Source organism: Carcharhinus amblyrhynchos, unplaced genomic scaffold (genome assembly GCF_965287045.1).
Source record: "Carcharhinus amblyrhynchos unplaced genomic scaffold, sCarAmb.v2.hapA scaffold_39, whole genome shotgun sequence".
NCBI classification, from domain to species: domain Eukaryota; kingdom Metazoa; phylum Chordata; class Chondrichthyes; order Carcharhiniformes; family Carcharhinidae; genus Carcharhinus; species Carcharhinus amblyrhynchos.
The window spans coordinates 8,117,712-8,137,729 of record NW_027649780.1 but is presented as its reverse complement, the minus strand read 5'-3'; the positions used below and the strand labels follow the sequence as shown (position 1 = coordinate 8,137,729).

Here is a 20,018-nt window from a genome sequence, read left to right as displayed (position 1 = left end):
ACTTTGGCCATGTTAAATATATTTAAGACGCGGGTTGATGGGTTTTTGATAAGAGAGGGGATTAAGGGTTATGGGGAGAAGGCGGGAATGTGGAACTGAGCTACGACAGATCAGCCATGATCTTATTGAATGGCGGGGCAGGCTCGAAGGGCTAGATGGCCTACTCCTGCTCCTATTTCTTATGTTCTTATGTTCTCTAAGGTAATTAGCAAAGGAGCCAGAGGGGGAGATGAGATTTTATTTTTGACACAGTGATGTTCGAAAATGGGGTTCAAGGAATCAATTAACCCTTTCTCCCCTTTTCCCAAACTCTGAAATGATTCCCAGTGATAACCCTTATTGGTGACAGTGGTTAGATTTTATTCAGTATCAATAAGAGCTGACACAGGCTAATGTCTGAGCAGTAGAATCAAAGTGCAGCAGCATTACCATTACACTCTGGGTAGAAGCAGCATCTCCATGGAAATGTTCCCTGCTCTGCCCCAGATACCACGGCACCAGGCAATGCAAAATGTAAAACTCCGACAAATTTCTGTGCGCGGGGAATCCCTTCTTTGACATTTTTACAACAAAAAATCCATAGAGGCTGAATTAACCCATTCACTGCCGAGCTAACATTTGAATTACCCAATTACAAAACCTGTCATTGAATCATCTGTACCCAACCAAGCCACGTCAAACTCTCAAACAATTGTCTTCCCCACGCTCCGTCCCTGGTACAGGGAGTCAACATCCCCATGCCAAGCAGTGAAAACATGGTGGCCTTCACACCCAGGATTCAAGGCACTCTTGTTTTCTCTGTCCTCTGGGACCTGTTTATCTCCCTGTTTCCACACAGCAAATGGTCTGTTCTCAGCTCTGCCAGATTTCTGATGATGTTTTGTCCCTTTTACACCTTTTGGATCAATAAAACATTTGGTCAGTGAAGACCCAAACCACAATTTCCCATCCTGTCACCTGTCAACCATCCTTACCCAGAGTGTAATCACAACAGGAATAAAAACAGAAGTGTAACAATCAAATTCAAAATAAATACACAGCCTGTCATAAAATGTAATTTAATGTTCACTAATTAGGAAGAAAACCTGAAGTCCAGGGTCCCCCTGGATTCTTACCGTCCACATCTTGAGGGGGAGGAGAACTCTTTCTCTGACCCCTCAATCCATTTCACTCTGTTATTTTCCAGTTCGTTCTGGCCCCACCTGGGGTAACATCTGCTCAATCTTTTCTTCTTCCAAAGGAGCGCTGTGAGTTCTAGGTTACTTGTACATAAGGACAGATGTTTCAAGCAACAGATCAGGCATGGATGTAAAAGATTCTCCAGCTCTCTCTTTATCCCTATCCAATTTGTGGACAGTTCTTACTCAGTATTATTTCTCCCAATCCCTTAATTGTCCCAATCTATTTTATTGTACATTTTATTTTAATTTTCCTCACTTTGTGTTCATATACAGTGTGTTTAATTGAATCCTGATTGTTCTGAACTCAGTTTCTCTCTGGAGTGTGTGTCAGTGCCTTGATGGTGTCACAATGTTGTCTCAATCCCCTGGCCACATTAACCATTCCATCTCCTGCTGTGTCTCAAGTAGCTGTGTGTGTTTGGGACCCGCTCTTCACTCCATCTCACCATGAATTTAGGCTTGCTATTTTTCAGAAGTAACAAATCACATCTGCACACTCACTCCGGTTTCCCAAAACCATGTCACACATTCTTAACTCTCAGATGCATGAATGAACTGATCAAAGTGTGACTGTCTTTCTTATCTCCCTCTGTTATGGTGCTGATATTTCATGTAGTGGCCAAGTTTTCAAGTGTTGATTTCTTGAAAACAAAGTTGCTGGACAAGGATGTAAATATCTCCCAGAGAAAGTGATCAACTTACTCATCACATCTACACATTCCAGACTTTCACTAGAATGTAGGTGGACACCAGATTGATATATTCCATTCAACCACATCCAAGGGCAGTTATTTCAATTCCCTTATTGTCCTGTTGTGATGTATTTCTTCCAACTAACCACAGGAGACCCAGGGACAGATTACAATAGTTTATTCATGATTCACGCCTGGAGGGAACTACCCCAGAGAAAGCTCTGGAAGAGCACCCTCCTGTGATACAGCTCAAAGTCACAGCTCTGACACAGCTCTCTAATACAGTAATCACAGAGACATCACCCTAATACAACTCTCAGCACCGAGTCACAGATACAGACAGCTTACACAGTTATTGAATGCAATGAGAAATGCAACAGTTGTGAGGAAGAATATTTTGATGCAGCGAATGGTAATAACCTGGAACTCACTGCCTGGGAGGGTGGAGGAAGTGGAGACAATAAACAATTATAAGGGAAATTGGATGGGCATTTGGGGGTGTTTCAAACAGAAATGCTAACTAAATATCTGTGAACTTCCTAACATCTTGTTACTCTGTGATTCTTGTGAAATTTGAAACCAGTTATTCACAAGACTTAAAGAGAATCAGCCCACTGGAGGCTGAAACCGGCCAGTCCAACAGAAAGAAACCCTCTGACCCTCCCCATTGATCAGCTGTGAGAATGAACAAAATGCAGTTCTGGATGTGATTGAGAGCAGAAGCAATAACAGCAGAATCTAATCCCTGGAATCACTCATGAACCTGTTGGTGTCTCAGCAGCTGGGATGAAACTCTGAATCCTTTCCCACACTGAGAGCAGGTGAATGGCTTCTCCCCAGTATGAACTCGCTGGTGTGTCTGCAGATTGGATGACTGATTGAATTCCTTCCCACACTGAGAGCAGATGAATGGTTTCTCTCCAGTGTGAACTCGCTGGTGTCTCTGCAGGGTGGATGACAGAGTAAATCGCTTCCCACACTGAGAGCATGTGAATGGTTTCCTCCCAGTGTGAACTCGCTGGTGTATCTGCAGATTGGATGACTGAGTGAATCCCTTCCCACACTGAAAGCAGGTGAAAGGTTTCTCCCCAGTGTGAACTCGCTGGTGTCTCTGCAGGGTGGATGACTGAGTGAATCCCTTCCCACACTGACAGCAGATGAAGGGCCTCTCCCCAGTGTGAACTCTCTGGTGTGACCGCAAGCTGGATAAGTCAGTGAATCCCTCACCACACTGAGAGCAGGTGAATGGCCTCTCCCCAGTGTGAACTCGCTCGTGTGTCTGCAGCTGGGATAACCGAGAGAATCCCTTCCCACATTGAGAGCAGGCGAATGGTTTCTCCCCAGTGTGAACCTGCTGGTGTCTCCACAGAGCGGATGCCTGAGTGAATCCCTCCCCACACTGAGAGCAGGAGAATGGCCTCTCCCCAGTATGAACTCGCTGGTGTTGCTGTAGGATGGATAACCGAGTGAATCCCTCCCCACACTGAGAGCAGATGAATGGCCTCTCCCCAGTGTGACTGCGTCGATGAGTTTCCAGCTGAGATGGGGTTCTGTATCTCTTCTCACACTCCGCACATTTCCATGGTTTCTCCATAGTGCACAATCAGTAGAAGCCTTGTCCACAACATTAGTACACACTCTCCCTGATGTGAATGGTGTGATATTTATTCAGGCTGCGTAACTGCTTAAAGCTCTTTAGTCAGTGCAGTGGAACACTCTAATTTGAGTGTAGAAGCTTTTCCAGTCACAATAATGTTTGAAATCTTTTCAAATCAACAGATGGACAAACATTTCTCCTAGATTGAAAGGCCAATGATATCCAGCTCCCAAGGAATACGACTGTCAGATCTAGATGTGTTGTTTGAGATTTTGGCCTGTGATTCCTCTTTCAATATCCTGTAAAATAAGTTTATTAAAGCCATCACTTTTGGAACAGGATAGAAATTCAGAAGACACAATTCCAGTTTCTATGGAGTATTATTTCCTCTCTCATTCCCCAAAAGCTATAAATCCCCATCCCGCACACTCTCCCTCCATTTTCATCCTGCTGTATCTAATATTCACACTCCCAATTTTCCTGAAGGTGCTGATTGAGGCTGATTGACAGATCCATGCCCACTGCTTCCTGTCCAGCATACAGAAATTATAAGAAATCGGAAATGCAGTTGCCTTTCAGCCCATCAAACTGCCTCAACCATTGATTGAGAATTGGCCGATCTACCTCAGCACCATTTCCCACTCTATCCCCCAGATGGCTCGATGCCTCAACATCTTCTATATCTCAAAACTTATCAATCTCTGGCTTGAAATTTCTTGATGACTGAGACTCCACAGTACTTTGGAATAGCATAATTCCAAAACTGCACCACATACTTGAGTGAGGAAATCCCTCCTCATCTTAACTTTCTTTCCACTCTCCGACCTGTTCCCAATGACGGTTGACTCGTTTATCAATCAAAAATCAGTCAGACTCACCCTGGGGTATATTCAATGGCCCTCAGCTTCCACTGATCCCTGTGGAAGAGAAATCCAAAGGCTAATGACTGTGATACGCAAGAGATTAATGCCTAGAAATATCTAAGGTAGCTACAGCACAATATTAATCTGTCTGAAACTCAATCTTCATTCAGAGAGGAGCAGCAGTTTAGCTGGGCAACAACGGAGGAAGCTCCATGCAGCCATGCACACAAGTCCGGATTCTGATTGGTTGGAGGACCAGCGCCCATCCGGTCTTCCACACGTTGCCATTGGTCAATGTCTCGCACGTAAACAATGAGGGGGCGGAACCCGAGCTCACGTGGGGATGGGCGGGGCGTTGACCGCTAGCCGCGCTGAGCTGGTGTCCAATCCACAGTGTTTTGCTTCTGTAACCAGTGATATTGCTGCCAATGGGACAGTGTGTGCTGGGAACGCCCATTTGAGTCATTGTGACGGCACAATGGAGCCCTGCCTGTATCAGCCAATAGCAATCACTCTGCTCCGTGGTGACGTCTCCGGGTTCGGGAGCACGAACCCGGGAGCCCCGCCCCCACCCATTGTCCCCCAGTCTGTACATTCCACACATTGTCAGTCCAGTCAGATAGACAGATATCTGTCTGGCAGCCTGCATGGAGACTTTCAGCTCTCTGTGTCCAGGACATGGATCTGTCAATCAGCACCTTCAGGAGAATTGGGAGAGAGAATATTAGATACAGCATGGAGAGAGAGTGTGTAGGACAGGGATTCACAGCTTCTGGGGAATGAGAATTGCTACATCTTATCAATCATCCCCAAGGCTTCACAATGAATCTCTCTTCTCAGGACACTCTTATCTCTGACTTGTCTGTACTTGTAGCAATCTAACAAATGCTCGGCACATTTAATGCTTCATGATTGTATCTTTAATGACTAAATAGCTATACGAATGTGGTCAAGCCAGCTAAATCCCATAATGTTTTATATATCAGTTAGTAACAATTCATTTGTTAACACAGTACACAAGGATATATAAATACATCTAAAGGCAAAATATTGTGAATACTGCGATCTCAAATAAAAACAGCAAATGCTGGAAAATCTCAGCAGGTCTAACAGCATCTGTGGAGAACTCTGACAAAAGGGTCATCCACACTCAAAACGTTGGTCTATTCTCTTTTTTAAATATATATAACACAGCTGCCTCAGCCTTGGCCCACTTTAACACGTACAATTGTGCAATGGTGATTAGCAGGTCAGACAACTGGTCAGAATATTAAAAATGGCCAAGAATAAGGAAAAGAATGATAAGGGAGGTAAAATTTGGGTACGAGAGAAAGCTAGCTCGAAGTATAAAGACCGATAACAAATGGAGCACTGGCCATAGAGCAATAAAGCACCGAAACAGGCCCTTGGGCCCAACTGGTCCATGCCGACGACTGAACCTGTGCCTCAGAATTCCCTCCAGTAACTTATCCACCACTGATGTCAGGCTCAGCGGCCTGCAAACACCAGGCTTCTCTTTGCTCCTCCTCTTAAACAACGGAACAAGATCAGCCATGCTTCAATCTTCCAGAACTTTGCCAGTGGAAAGAGAAGAAGCAAATCTCTCATGAAGGGCCTCTGCAATTTCTTCCCTAGTCTCCCAAAAGAGCTGAGAATATACTTGATCAGGTCCAGGGGATTTATCTACCTTAATGCACTTAATGCATTATGTTCTTAATGCAACAGAGCACTACAAGCTCACAGCTCCTTGACTAAAATAAGATACAAGATCCTTCATACTCCTTCATTCTAACAACCTTTTTAAGCAAATTTCCAAAGCCTGATTTTATTGGCAACGTCCAGACTTTGTTGATTTAAAATTCCAAACATGTTACCATCTGCAAAATCTTTGTTCTTTATCTGGGGTTGAAGTGACAACATGATAAAATTTTCACAGTTATTCCAAATTCCTCCAGGCTACGCTTAAAATTTCCACAGTTAACTCATTCCCATAAATCCTCAATTATAAACTCAAAGAGAAACATGAGTTTTCGGGCAATTTAAAACAAATCAACTTTCTGCAGAAAGTTGCAGACTGCAGAAAAATCTGCAACTTTTCTACAGAACTGAAAGGGGTGGGGAGTGAGCAGAGAAAACTTGGCACACAATTACATCACTTTACACAAGTTTAAAACATTTCTCTATCAACCAAACTTGATTTTAAACTTCATCTACTTTTTTTTGTTTTCTTCCTCGACCTAATTATTTTAATTTGATCAGTTATTGTAAGGAATGGGGAATTTTTGTTCTTTTTAAACTGGTTCACTCAGTTTGTTAATTCTACATGGGCTCGGAGAATCAGAAACCAGACTTTATTATCATTACCCTTTTAATCCTTTTGCCATCACTCCCAGTTTTGCAGGAGGGTCGTGGGGATTCCAATCAGACCTAATCATTTGACAATAAAAGTTAAATACTGCAGACGCTGAAACAAAGACACAAAATGCTGGGAAATCTCAGCAGGTCTGACAGCATCTATGGAGAGAGAATGGAGCCAATGTCTCGAGTGTGGATGACACTTCATAAGAGCTCTTACAAAGTATTATCCAGACTCAAAGTTGGCTCTATTCTTGAATCATTTTATTGATAGGTTTCTTGTTCTTAGTTTCCAAATGGCAGGTAAGAGACATGTCCAGTCCCCAATTGAGTTCTGATTTTCCACTAGCCATGCTGGGGTAGGATTATAACTGTTAGTATCTACTCTGAGGTCTGCTTTTCAGTCCAGTGCTACTTGGAGTATACCATCACCACTGACTATTGGATCACAAGTCCCTCACAGATTTTATCACAAATTTATGATAAAATAATTTAAACAATGACTGCAAACTTAGCTTCTTAACCAACTATTTACCGCTGTTTGTAGATTTGTCAGGCCCCATTTTTACAGATTCGCGTTTCTCAGCTGCAGAACACCAGCTGTTGCTGGAATAAGTTTAATTCTAGCTCATTCCGAGTAAATATTCTCACCAGGTCCTCTGCTGGGGCCCTGCTGAACAGCTTTAATGGTCCGTAATTGCAGAAACTGAGCTGTCACAGGAATGTGGTCAGGATAGTCCAGTCCCATAATGCCTCACATTCAATCTGCAATCCTTCAATTATAACAGAATATGTGTCTGTATGTAGCTGCCTCGGCCATGGTCAACCCCAACACTGCCTTCTTGAACTGCTACAATGCCTGTAAATACACCCACAGTGCTGTTAGGGAGGGATTTCCAGCTACACATTGCAGACTTTCACTAACTGTAGGTGGATACCAGATTGATATATTCCATTCAACCACACCCAAGGTGAGTTATCCCAATTTCATTATTGTCCAGGACAATATATTCACAATATCTTTAAAACAGAAATTCAACATTCCAATTTGATTTCAGGTATTAACATATTCTGTTAGTTTGTTCTTTATTGTCAATATCAGGCTGGGGTTGTTCCTCTTGGAGCAAAGGAGGTTGAGGGGAGATTTGATAGAGGTGGACAAGATTCTGACAGGTTTAGATAAGGTGGACAAAGAAAAGTTGCTCCCATTCGCTGATGGGACAAGGATAAGGAGAGACACAGATTTAAGGTTTTGAGTCAGAGATGCAGGGGGAGGAATGTGAGGAAGAATATTTTGCTGCAGCGAATGGTATTGACTTGGAACCCGCTCCCTACGAGGGTGGAGGAAGTGGAAACAATCAATTACAAAGGAAATTGGATGGGCATTTGAGGGGTTTCAAACAGAAATACTGACTAAATATCTCTGATCTTCCTAACACCCTCTCACTCTATGATTGTTGTGTAGGTTGAAACCAGGTATTGGCAACAAAGCTCAAAGAGCATCAGCCCACTGCAGGCAAAGTCGTGAGACCGGCCAGTCCAGTAGAAAGAAACCCTCTGACCCCCTCATTGACCAACTATGTGAATGAACAAAATGCAGTCCTGGATGTAACTGAGAGCAGAAACAATAACTGCAGAATCCAACCCTTGGAATCACTTGTGAACTTGCTGGTGTCTCAGCAGCTGGGATGAAACTTTGAATCCTTTCCCACATTGAGAACAGGTGAACGGTCTCTCCCCAATGTGAACTCGCTGGTGTGTCTGCAGATTGGATGACTGAGTGAATCCCTTCCCACACTGAGGGCAGGTGAATGGCCTCTCCCCAGTGTGAATTCGCTGGTGTGTCCACAGGTTGGATGACCGAGAGAATCCTTCCCCACACTGAGGGCAGATGAATGGCCTCTCCCCTGTGTGAACTCGCTGGTGTGCCTGCAGGTTGGATAACTGACTGAACCCCTTCCCACATACAGAGCAGGTGAACGGCTTCTCCCTGGTGTGAACTCGCTGGTGTCTCCGCAGGGTGGATAAATCAGTGAATCCTTTCCCACACTGACAGCAGATAAATGGTCTCTCCCCAGTGTGAACTCGCTGGTGCATCTGGAGGCTCGATAAGTGAGTGAATCCCTTCTCACACTGAGAGCAGATGAAGGGTCGCTCCCCAGTGTGAACACGCTGGTGTGTCTGCAGGTTAACTAATTGACTGAACTCCTTCTCACACTGAGAGCAAATGAACGGTCTCTCCCCACTGTGAACACGCTGGTGTGCCTGCAGGTTAGATAACTGACTGAACCCCTTGTCACAGTGAGAGCAGGTGAATGGTCTCTCCCCAGTGTGAACTCGCTGGTGTGTGCGCAGGCTGGATAACTGACTGAATCCCTTCCCACACTGAGAGCAGGTGAAGGGCCTCTCCCCAGTATGAACTCGCTGGTGGGTCTGCAGGCTGGAGAATTGAGTGAATCCCTCCCCACACTGAGAGCAGGTGAACGGTCTCTCCCCAGTGTGAACTCGCTGGTGTGTCTGCAGCTGGGATAACCGAGTGAATCCCGCCCTACAGTGAGAGCAAGTGAACGGCCTCTCCCCTGTGTGGCTGCGCCGATGACCTTCCAGCTCAGATGGGTATCTGTATCTCTTCCCACAGTCCCATTTCCATGGTTTCTCCATGGTGCAGGTGTCCTTGTCTCTCTCTCCAGTTGAAGACTCATCCACACACAGAACAGTCTCTCCCTGCTGTGAATGGTGTGATATTTATTCAGGCTGTGTAACTGGTTCAAGCTCTTCAGTCAGTGCACTGGAACACTCTCACTCGAGTGTGGCACTGTGTTGGTGCTTTTCCAGTCACACTGATGTTTGAAATCTTTTTAAGTCATCAGATTGGACAAGCATTTCAAAGGCCAATGATATTCAGGTCCCAAAGAATATGACTTTGTCAGATCTAGACGTGACGTTTGAGATTTTGGCCTCTGATTTCTCTTTCAATATCCTGTAAAACAAGTTTACAGAAGTCATCAGTGTCAGTACAGGATAGAAATTAAGAACAGACAGTTCTAGTTTCTATGGAACATTCTTTCCTCTCTCCAAACTCAAAACATTGGCTCTATTCTCTCCCTATCTGGGGGTTAGTGTGGGAAATGATGCTGCGATAGATTGGTCAATTCGCAATGAATAATTGAGGCAGTTCAGAAGGCTGAATGGCCAACTGCAGCTCCTGTTTCTTATGATTTCTGTGTCCAGGACAGTAAGCAGTGATGGGTCTGTCAATCAGCCTCAATCAGCACCTTCAGGAGAATTGGGAGGGTGAATATTAGATACAGCAGAGTGAGAATGGAGGGAGAGTGTGTGGGATAGAGATTCACAGCTTTTGGGGAAACGACGGACAAAAGAATATTCATTAGAATCATAGAATTTTTACATCTTATCAACCACCCCTGAGCCTCTACAATGAATCTCTCCACTCAAGACATTCTTATCTCTGATTTGTCTGTATTGCTAGCAGTCTCACAAAGCAGCTGCCTGTGTGTTGATACTCAAGGCTCTGCTTGGCAAGTTTAATGCTCCATGACTGTGTCTTTAATGACTGAATAGCTATAGGAATATGGTCAAGTCAGCTAAATCCCAATGATGCTTTATAGATCGACTAATAACTGATTATGCTGGCTGCTTTTCTGAGGCAGCCGGATGTGTACACAGAGATAATGAATGGGAGGCAGGTTTGTGAGATGGACTGGGCTTTATTCACAATCCTTTGCGAAATCCTTTGGTGAGAAAAGCATGGATGTTAGAGGACTTGGGAAATAAATAGTGATGTCCTGACGAGTGTACATATAACCAGAGGAGGTGGTGGAAGTCTTGAAGCGCATCAAGTTAGATAAATCCCTGGGACCTGATGAAGTGTATTCCAGAACATTGTGGGAGGCTAGGGTGGAAATTGCGGGTCCCTTAGCAGAGATATTTGAATCATTGATAGTCACAGGTGAGGTGCCTGAAGATTGGAGAATGGCAAATGTTGTGTCTTTGTTTAAGAAGGGCTGCAGGGAAAAGCCTGGGAACCACAGGCTGGTGACCTCACATCTGTAGTGGCTAAGTTGCTAGAAGGTATTTTGACAGACAGGATCTACACGCATTTAGAGACACAAGGACTGATTAGGGACAGCATGGCTTTGTGAATGGAAAATCATGTCTCACAAATTTGAATAAGTTTTTTGAAGGGGTAACCAAGAAGGTTGCTGAGGGTAGTGCAGTTGATGTTGTCTGCACGGACTTCAGCAAGGCCTTTGACAAATGGTAGGGTGTTTCATTAGGTTAAATCTCACGGGATCCAGGGTACGGTAGCCAAATGGATACAAAATGGGCTTGATGACAGAAGATAGAGGGTGATTGTGGAGGGTTGGGACCAGTAGTGTGCCTCACAGATCAGTGCTGGGCCCACTGTTAATTGTCACTTACATTAACGATTTGGATGGGAATATAGGAGGCATGGTTATTAATTTTACAGATGACATCAAGATTGATGGCATTGTGGGCAGTGAAGGTTATCTAGGATTGCAACGGGATCTTGATCAATTGGGCCAGTGGACTGACGAATGACAGATGGAGTTTAATTTAGATAAATGCAAGGTGATGTATTGTGGTAGATTGAACCAGGGCAGGATTTATTCAGTGAATGGTCGGGCATTGAGGAGAGTTATAGAATAAAGAGATCTAGGAGTATAGGTTCATAGTTACTTGAAAGTGGTGTCACAGGTGGACAGAATGGTGAAGGCAGCATTTGGCATGCTTGGTTTCATTGGTCAGAACATGAATGCAGGAGTTGGGACGTCTTGTTGAAGTTGTAAAAGACATTGCTAAGGCCACACTTGGAATAGTGTGTACCGTTCTGGTCACCCTATTATAGTAGGGTATTGTTAAACAAGAAGGAGTGCAGAAAAGATTTACTAGGGTGCTACCAGGATTTGATGGTTTGAGTTATAAGGAAAGGCTGGATAGACTGGGACTTCTTTCTCTGGGGCGTAGGAGGCTTAGCGGTGATCTTATAGAGGTCTATAAAATAATGACAGGCATAGATCAGCTAGATACTCAATATCTTTTCCCAAATGTAGGGGAGTCCAAAACTAGTGGGCACAGGTTTAAGGTAAGAGGGGAGAGAAACAGAAGGATCAGAGGGGCAATTTTTCCACACAAAGGGTGGTGGGTGTCTGGAATAAGCTGCCAGAGATAGTAGTAGAGGCAGGTACATTTCGTCTTTTAAAGAGTGGAAGGACAGTTACATGGGTACGATGGGTATAAAGGAACATGGACTGAATGTGGGCAATTGGGACTAGCTTCGGAGTTAAAAAAGGGACAGCATGGATGAGTTGGGCTGAAGGGCCTGTTTCCATGCTGTAAACCTCTACGATTCTATGACTTTGTAGTTTCTTGTGGTCTTGGGCCAAGCAGGAGGCATACCAATCTGTGATATAACCAGAAAGAATGCTCCCTATGGGCACATCCGTAAAAGTTGGTGAGAGTCATAAAGGAAATACCAAATTTCCTTAGTTTCCAGAGAAAGTAGAGGCGTTGATCAGGCCCAGAAGATTTGTCCACCTTAATGCACTTTAAGGCTGCAATAGCTCCTCCCTAGTAATATGCATGTGGTCTGAGGCATCACCACTTGTTCCCCTTATTGCTTTAGCACCCATCATGTTCTCCTCAGTAAACACCAAGGAGAAATACTCTTTAAAAATCTCACCCATCTCCTCTGGCTCCATGCTCAGATGGCTATGTTGATTTTTCAGGGGACCTATTCTCTCTCTAGCCACCGTTTTATTCTGAATATAGTTATACAACCTCTTGGGATTTTCTTCAACCATACCTGCCAGGTCCATATCATACCCTCTTTTTGCCCTGCTGATTTCTTCTTAAGTGTTGCCTTGTGTGCTTTATACAGTAAAAAGTCTGACAACACCAGGTTTTAGTCCAACCTATTTATTTGATAATATACTCACAAGCTTTCGGGGTTAGCTCCTTTGTCAGGTGAATGGAGAGTTCTGGCCTCAGACAGAGCATATAAAGCACAGACAGTTTAGAGATTTATAGCCATAGAGTCATAGAGGTCTACAACGATGAAACAGACCGTGTGGCCCAACTTGTTCATGCCGCCCTTTTTTTAAAAATGGCTAAGCAATTCCCAACTGTCCACGTTTGGTCCATATCTCTCCATAGCCATCTCACTCATGTAACTGTGTAATCCTATTTACAAGCCAAAATTGCACCTGCCTCAGCTACTACCTCTGGCAGCTTGTTCCAGACATTGAGGGATTCACCAGTCCCTAATTATCTAATCCCAATGTGTGCTTCCTTCTTTTACCTGACCAAAGCCTCAGTGTCCCTTGTCAGCCAGGGATCCTTCTATTAACCATTCTTTCCCTTCACTGTAACAGGAATATACTACCCCTGGACTCTTTATCACACTTTTAAAAGCCTCACATTTGCCAGTCATTCCTTTCCTTTCAAAACATTTTCACCTGATCAATATCTGCTAGATCCTGCCTAATGCCCACAAAATTGGCCCTGCTCCAGTTCAGGGCCTTAACCTGTGGGCTCCCCCTGTCTTTATCTATAACTAAGTTAAAACTAACAGTGTTTTGGTCAGAGTCTGCATCCTCCCTGGATTCACTTCCTTTCCCTTCAGTTGCTGCAAGTCCCCAGTTTCCCCCAGAATGAGAAACGAAATAGAAAGAGGGAGAAAAGAAAGAGTTTTACTCACAGATGTTGGAGTCAGTGGAACTTTGAGTCTGTCTGAAGCTCAATATTCAGTCACACAAAACCCGCGCCCTGATTGGCTGAAAGACCAGAGTTCTTCCGGTCTTCCAACTCTCCCCATTGGTTAACACCTCAACATGCAGGTCAGAGTGTGGACACGCACATGCGCAGCTTCCCCTCTCCCTTGGACATGCGCCGTCCCGGCCCGGGGGGAGGGGGAGACCACCGAGCGGCTTCTCGCTCTGGCCGGAGCCGCCAGCCGCTTGTCTGGAAACCTTGGCTCGAGGAGGGGCAGGGGGAGGGGAGCAATGGGTGGGGGCGGAGCTCCCGGGTCCGCACGCCCGGGCCTGCGCACTGGAAGACCTAGACGTCACCACGGAGCAGAGTGATTTCTATTGGCTGAGTCACAGGGCATTGTGACATCACAATGCGGAGGTTGGCCGATGAGCTTCAGAGTGAAACTCCCTCCTCTGTGCAACATCTGGGAGGAAATCAATGTTTCCCCCTTTCCATTTCTTTTCTCACTAAGGAAGCGAATCCAGTCTGTATATTACACATAAATTATTAATTTAATTGATCCCTAATTATCAACAACCACTTGTTCTTATCTGAGACTGGAATACAATAGAACTGTTTCATATCATCTCTGTCTGATTCTAAACAATCCCTTGGGGCAGCACAGTGGTTAGCACTGCTCCTTCACAGTGCCAGGGACCAGGGTGCAATTCCCAGCTTCAGTCACTGTCTGTGGAATCCGCACATTCTCCCCATGTCTGCTTGGGTTACCTCCCACAGTCCGAAAGATGTGCTGGCTAGGTGCATTGACCATGCGAAATTCTCCCTCAGTGTACCCAAACAGGTGCAGAGTGTGGAGACTAGGGGATTTTCAGAGTAACTTCACTGCAGTGTTAATATAAGCCTACTTATAATAAGTAAATAAATTTAAACTAAGTCATAAAGCTTCAAATTGAGTGTAGTCAGACCTTGAATGTTTCTCTTGCTAGTACATCTTTTTTTTAAATTCCAGGGGTGCGGATTTCACTGACCAGGCCAGCATTTACTGCTTATCCCTAATTGCCCTTGAGAAGGTGTTGGTGAGCTGCCTTCTTCAAACACTGCAGTCTTTGTGGTGTAGGAACACCTATAGTGCTCTTACGGAGTATGTTTAAGAATTTTGTCCCAATGACAGTAAAGGAACAGCCGATATATTTCCATGTTAGGATGGTGAGTGGTTTGAGGGGAACCTCCAAGTGGTGATGTTCGTCATGTGTCTGCTGCCCCTTGTCCTTCTAGATGGTGGAATCTGTGGGTTTGCAAAATACTGTTCAAAGAATCTTGCTTAGTTCCTGCAGTGTATCTTGTAGATGATACACCCTGCTACTACTGTGCATCATCGGTGGAGAGATTGAATGTTTGTGGATAGCTTGCTAATAAAGGTGGTGGCTTTGTCTTGGATACTGTTAAGCTTCTTGTGTTGTTAGAGCTGCACTCATTCAGGCAAATGGAAACTATTCCATTGCAGTCCTGACTTGTGCCCTGTAGATGGTGGACAGGCTTTGGGGGGAACGGGGAGATGGGGGGGGTGGGGGGGGGGGGGTGGGGGGGGGGGGTGGGGGGGGGGGTGGGGGGGGGGGTGGGGGGGGGGGGTGGGGGGGGGGGTGGGGGGGGGGGTGGGGGGGGGGGGGGTGGGGGGGGGGGTGGGTGGGGGGGGTGGGGGGGGGTGGGGTGGGGGGGGGGTGGGTGGGGGGGTGGGGGTGGGTGGGGGTGGGGGTGGGTGGGTGGGTCAGGAGTTGAATTCCCAGCCTCTGACCTGCTCTTACTGCCACTGTATTTATATGGCTAGTCCAGTTCAGTTTCTGATCAATCTTAACTTCTAGGATGTTGATAGTGGGGGTTTCAGCACTTGAAAGCCATTGAATGGCAGGGAGAATGCTTAGATTCTTTCCTGAGGGCGGCACGGTGGCACAGTGGTTAGCACTGCGGCCTCACTGTGCCAGGGACCCAGGTTCGATTCCCATCTTGGATCACTGTCTGTATGGAGTTTGCACATTCTCCCCATGTCTGCATGGGTTTCCATCAGGTGCTCGGTTTCCTTCCATGGTCCAAAGATGTGCTTGGTAGCTACATTGGCCATGTTAAACTCTCTCGGTGTACCTGACCAGGTGCCGGAGTGCGGTGACTGGGAGATTTTCACAGTAACTTCATTGCAGTGTTAACGTAAGCCAACTTGTGACTATTAAATAAACTTTAACTTTTTTTTGTTGGAGATGGTCATTGTCTGGCACTTGTGTGGCATGAATGTTATTTGACATTTGTCAGCCCAAGGCTGGATATTGTCCAGATCTTGCTGCAAATTGAGCATGCACTGCCTCAGTATCTGAGGAGTCACGAATGGTGCTGAACATTGTGCAATTATCAGCAAACATCCCCACTTCTGACCTTATGATGGAGAGAAGGTCACTAATGAAGCAGTTAAAGATGGTTAGGCCTGGGATAGTAACCTGACGATCTCCTGCAGTGATGTCCTAGAGCTGAGATGACTGACCTCCAACAACTATCTTTCTTTGTGTTGGATACAACTCCATCTTTATCTTCATTGCACATTTACATACACAGTAATTAAAATATTACATTTTTACAGTAAATAAAACTCAGTCTTGTAATATTTAAGATTTATTGATTAATTAATTAATTGCAGTTCAATTAAGGATCACCACTTAATCATTTGTTACTGACTAGTAGGTAGTTAATAAAGTAACATTTCATGAATAGATGCATCACCTTACAGTTTTCAGGGTTAAATTCCATTTCATAAAATCCCTACAGTGCAGAAGGAGGCCATTCAGCCCATCGAATCTATACCAACCACAATCCCACCCAGGCCTTATTTCCATAACTCAACACATTTACCCTGCTAATCCCCCTCACACTAAGATTAATTTAACATGGTCCATCAACCGAACCCACACATCTTTGGACATTTGCCATGGATCTGACCAGCCTGTCAATATTGTTCTGTAATATTGAAGAACTGAGAACATTTAACCTTCAGGAAAGACCAAGGTGGCTTTTCACTCAAAAGAAAATGAAGGGTGACCTGATGAAAGGTCTTAAAGATTACAAAGCAGTTCAATAATCCAACAAATATTTCATGAGAAACCTCTTTTCCCAGTGAGTGGTGAGAATGTGGAACTCACTACCACAGCGAGCGGTTGAGGTGAACAGCATGAATACATTGAAAAGGGAAGGTAGATCCATATATGAGGGAGAAAGAAATAGAAGGATATGTTGACGGCGGAGATGGAGGGGGGGTTGGGTGGAGGCTCATGAGGATCATAAATACTGACATAGACCAATTGAGCTGACTGGCCTGGCCATGTGTTGTCGGCTCAATGAAACAGAGACTAATGTATTTATTTCAGATCTACCTGTTGTGGTATGAAGAATAGTATTTGCTATCCAGGATAAAATAAATGTACTTCATAAGCTATTGTGGATAAGTGGAAATGTTCACTCCCAGGTTCAAAGAGCATCAGCCCCTAGAAGCAAAGTTCTGAGACTGGCCAGAGAAACCCTCCCACTTTACCAACTGTCAGAATGTACATGCTTTAGTACTGGATGTGATGGACAACAGCAGAATCCAACCCCATAATCACTTGTGAACTTGCTGGTGTGTCTGCAGGTGGGAAGACTGAGTGAATCCCTTCCCACACTCAGAGCAGGTGAATGGTCTCTCCCCCGTATGAACTCGCTGGTGTGTTCGTAAGTTGAATGAATTACTGAATCCCTTCCCACACTGAGAGCAGGTGAACAGACTCTCTCCGGTGTGAGTCTGCTGGTGTGAGAGCAGGTGCGATGACCGAGTGAATCCCTTCCCACATTCACAGCAGGTGAACGGCCTCTCCCCGGTGTGGCCTCGCTGGTGGGTCAGCAAGCTGGATGAATCATTAAATCTCTTCCCACACTGAGAACAGTTGAATGGCCTCTCCCCAGTGTGAACTCGCTGGTGTGTCCGAAGGCTGGATGATGTTCTAAATTTCTTTACACAGTGAGAGCAGCTGAAGGGTCTCTCCTCGGTGTGAATTCGCTGATGGACCCTCAGATCAGCAGCTATTTTGAAGCTGCTCTCACAGGCTGAGCATTTGAAGGGTCTCTCATCGGTGTGAGTGACATGGTGTGCCCGCAGGCTGGCTGACTGAGTGAATCGCTTCCCACACACTGTGCAAGTGAATGGCCTCTCTCCAGTGTGAACTCGCTGATGTGTCCGCAGGGAGGATGGATGAGTAAATTGCTTCCCACAGACGGTGCAAGTAAATGGTCTCTCCCCAGTGTGAACTCGCTGGTGTATCACCAAGTTGAATGAATTGCTGAATCCTTTCCCACACTCGAAGCAGGTGAACAGACTCTCCCCAGTGTGAACTCGCTGGTGTGACAGCAGGTTGAATAACCGAGTGAATCCCTTCCCACAGTCAGAGCAGGTGAACGGTCTCTCCCCAGTGTGAACTCTCTGGTGTTTCCGCAGGGTGGATGAATCACAGAATCCCTTCCCACACTCAGAGCAAGAGAACGGTCTCTCCCCAGTGTGAACTCTCTTGTGTGTCAGGAGGTTGGATGAATGAGTGAATCCCTTCCCACACTCGATGCAGGTGAACGGCCTCTCTCCAGTGTGAATGCGTCGATGAATCTCTAGCTGTGATAGGGATTTGAATCCCTTCCTACAGTCAGAACAAGTGAATGGTCTTTCCCCAGTGTGAACTCGTTCGTGTTTCAATAAGTTGGATGAATTACTGAACCCCTTCCTACACTCTGAGCAGGTGAACGGCCTCTCTCCAGTGTGGCTGCGTCGATGAATCTCCAGCTCTGATGGTGATCTGAATCTCTTCCCACAGTCCCCACATTTCCATGGTTTCTCCATGGCGCAGGTATCCTTGTATCTCTCCAGGTTGGATGATCATTTGAAGCCTCGTACAGACATAAAACATATGTACAGTTTCTTCTTGCTGTGAATGGTGTAAATGTTTTTTTCAGGCTGTGTAACTAGTTAAAGCTCTTTCCATAGTTAGTTCAAAGGGAACACTCTCACTCGGCGGGGGTGTGTGTCTCGGTGCTTTTCCAGTTACACTGTTTGGGATTTCTGTCTGCAAATATTCCACTTCTAATACCCTGCAGAAGAAGGTCATGAAAGTCATCACTGTAGTGCAGGGTAGAAATTCAAAAGCAAAACTTCTAGTGTCAATGGAACCATCTTTCCTCTATCATTACTAAACAAAATCGACCCTGATGATAGAAACCATAGAATCACTGCAGTGCAGGAGGAGGCCATTTGGCCCATCTGCACTGACAACCATCCCACCCAGGCCCTATCCCAATTACCCCACACATTTACCCTGCTAATCCCTCTAACCTACGCATCCCGTGACACTAAGGGGCAATTTAGCATAGCCAATGCACCTAACGCACACATCTTTGGAATGTGGGAGGAAACGCATACAGACATGGGGAGAACAGGCAAACTCTGCACAATGACCCAAGCCTACAATTGAACCCAAGTCGCTGGAGCTGTGAGGCAACAGTGCCAACCATTCTGCCACCATGCTGCATGATGCATTCTCTCTATTCTCACTCTGCTGTACTAAATATTCAGCCAAACAATTTTAGTGAAGGAGCAATTCAACAGCTTCAAAGAAACCTGAAAACTTTAACACGCAGTCTGATGGAATATATATTTAATATCAGCTGTATAAACCTGAATGACAAATGTATGATATGCCATACTCTATTTCTTAATTAGCAGCACAGTGGCAGGGGATGTGAGGAGGAAAATTATTCAGATAGCGAGTAATCTTAATCTGCATCTCTGCCTATGAGGATCGTGGAAACAGTGGCAAATTATTTCAGAATGAAATTGGATGCAGACTGCATTGAAGTAAATAAACTTACAGAAATACAGGAGGAATAGAGCTGACTGGGTTGCTTGACAAAGCATTGGTAAGGAATGGAGTTGCTGGATGACCTTTATATTGCGAGGACTGTAAAGATATACAGTAGATATTAAAATGTAGAATTAATAGTAACTAATTATTACAGAAACATAAATAATGTCTAATATGTACCACAACAACACGAGGTATATCTATGTCCTATTTACTGTCCCCTTAAAGGTCAGCCATCCTCTGGGAAAACCACCTCTTTAATTGTGAACTTTTGGAAACAGACCATGCTTTATCCAGACAAATAAATGTGTCAAGCTGAGTGAGCAAAGGATGTCAATGTCTTTAAAACAGAGAGAGACCAGGGCCAACCTTTCCAGAGAAAACACCCTCCCTGCATTCACTTCGTTTCCCTTCAGTTGCTGCAAGTCCCCAGTTTCCCCCAGAATGAGAAAAGAAATGGAAAGGGGGAGAAAATAAAATGTTTTACTCACAGATGTTGCAGACGGGAGGAAGTTTGAGTCTGTCTGAAGCTCAGCCTTCATTCAGAGAGAGAGCAGCAGCAGCAGCTTTGCGGGGCAGGAATGAGCAGCTGAACAAGCTCCGCACTCAGACAATGGGACAAAGCGCGCGCGCGGACCCGCGAGCCCCGCCCCCACCCA

The 20,018-nt window shown here is 45.2% G+C and overlaps 1 protein-coding gene across 3 annotated transcripts; it reads right to left on the bottom strand.

Annotated features, from left to right (window-relative positions):
• Nucleotides 1-1,849: 1,849 nt before the first annotated feature.
• Nucleotides 1,850-19,928, bottom strand: LOC145335556 (uncharacterized). Of its 3 annotated transcripts, XM_080181358.1 has the most exons (4): nucleotides 19,851-19,928; nucleotides 17,091-18,589; nucleotides 8,438-9,196; nucleotides 1,850-3,224 (listed from the first exon to the last, which is right to left on the bottom strand). In XM_080181358.1, the coding sequence occupies exons 2-4, from the start codon at nucleotides 18,339-18,341 to the stop codon at nucleotides 2,625-2,627; spliced, it is 2,610 nt and encodes an 869-aa protein (XP_080037484.1). In that variant the 5' UTR covers nucleotides 18,342-18,589; nucleotides 19,851-19,928; the 3' UTR covers nucleotides 1,850-2,624. The 3 variants fall into 3 exon arrangements, with proteins under 3 accessions (XP_080037484.1, XP_080037486.1, XP_080037485.1); XM_080181360.1 differs by lacking the exons at nucleotides 17,091-18,589; nucleotides 19,851-19,928 and having other exon boundaries at nucleotides 8,354-9,662; XM_080181359.1 differs by lacking the exons at nucleotides 17,091-18,589; nucleotides 19,851-19,928 and having other exon boundaries at nucleotides 1,850-3,375; nucleotides 8,589-9,662.
• Between the last annotated feature and the right edge of the window lie 90 nt (nucleotides 19,929-20,018).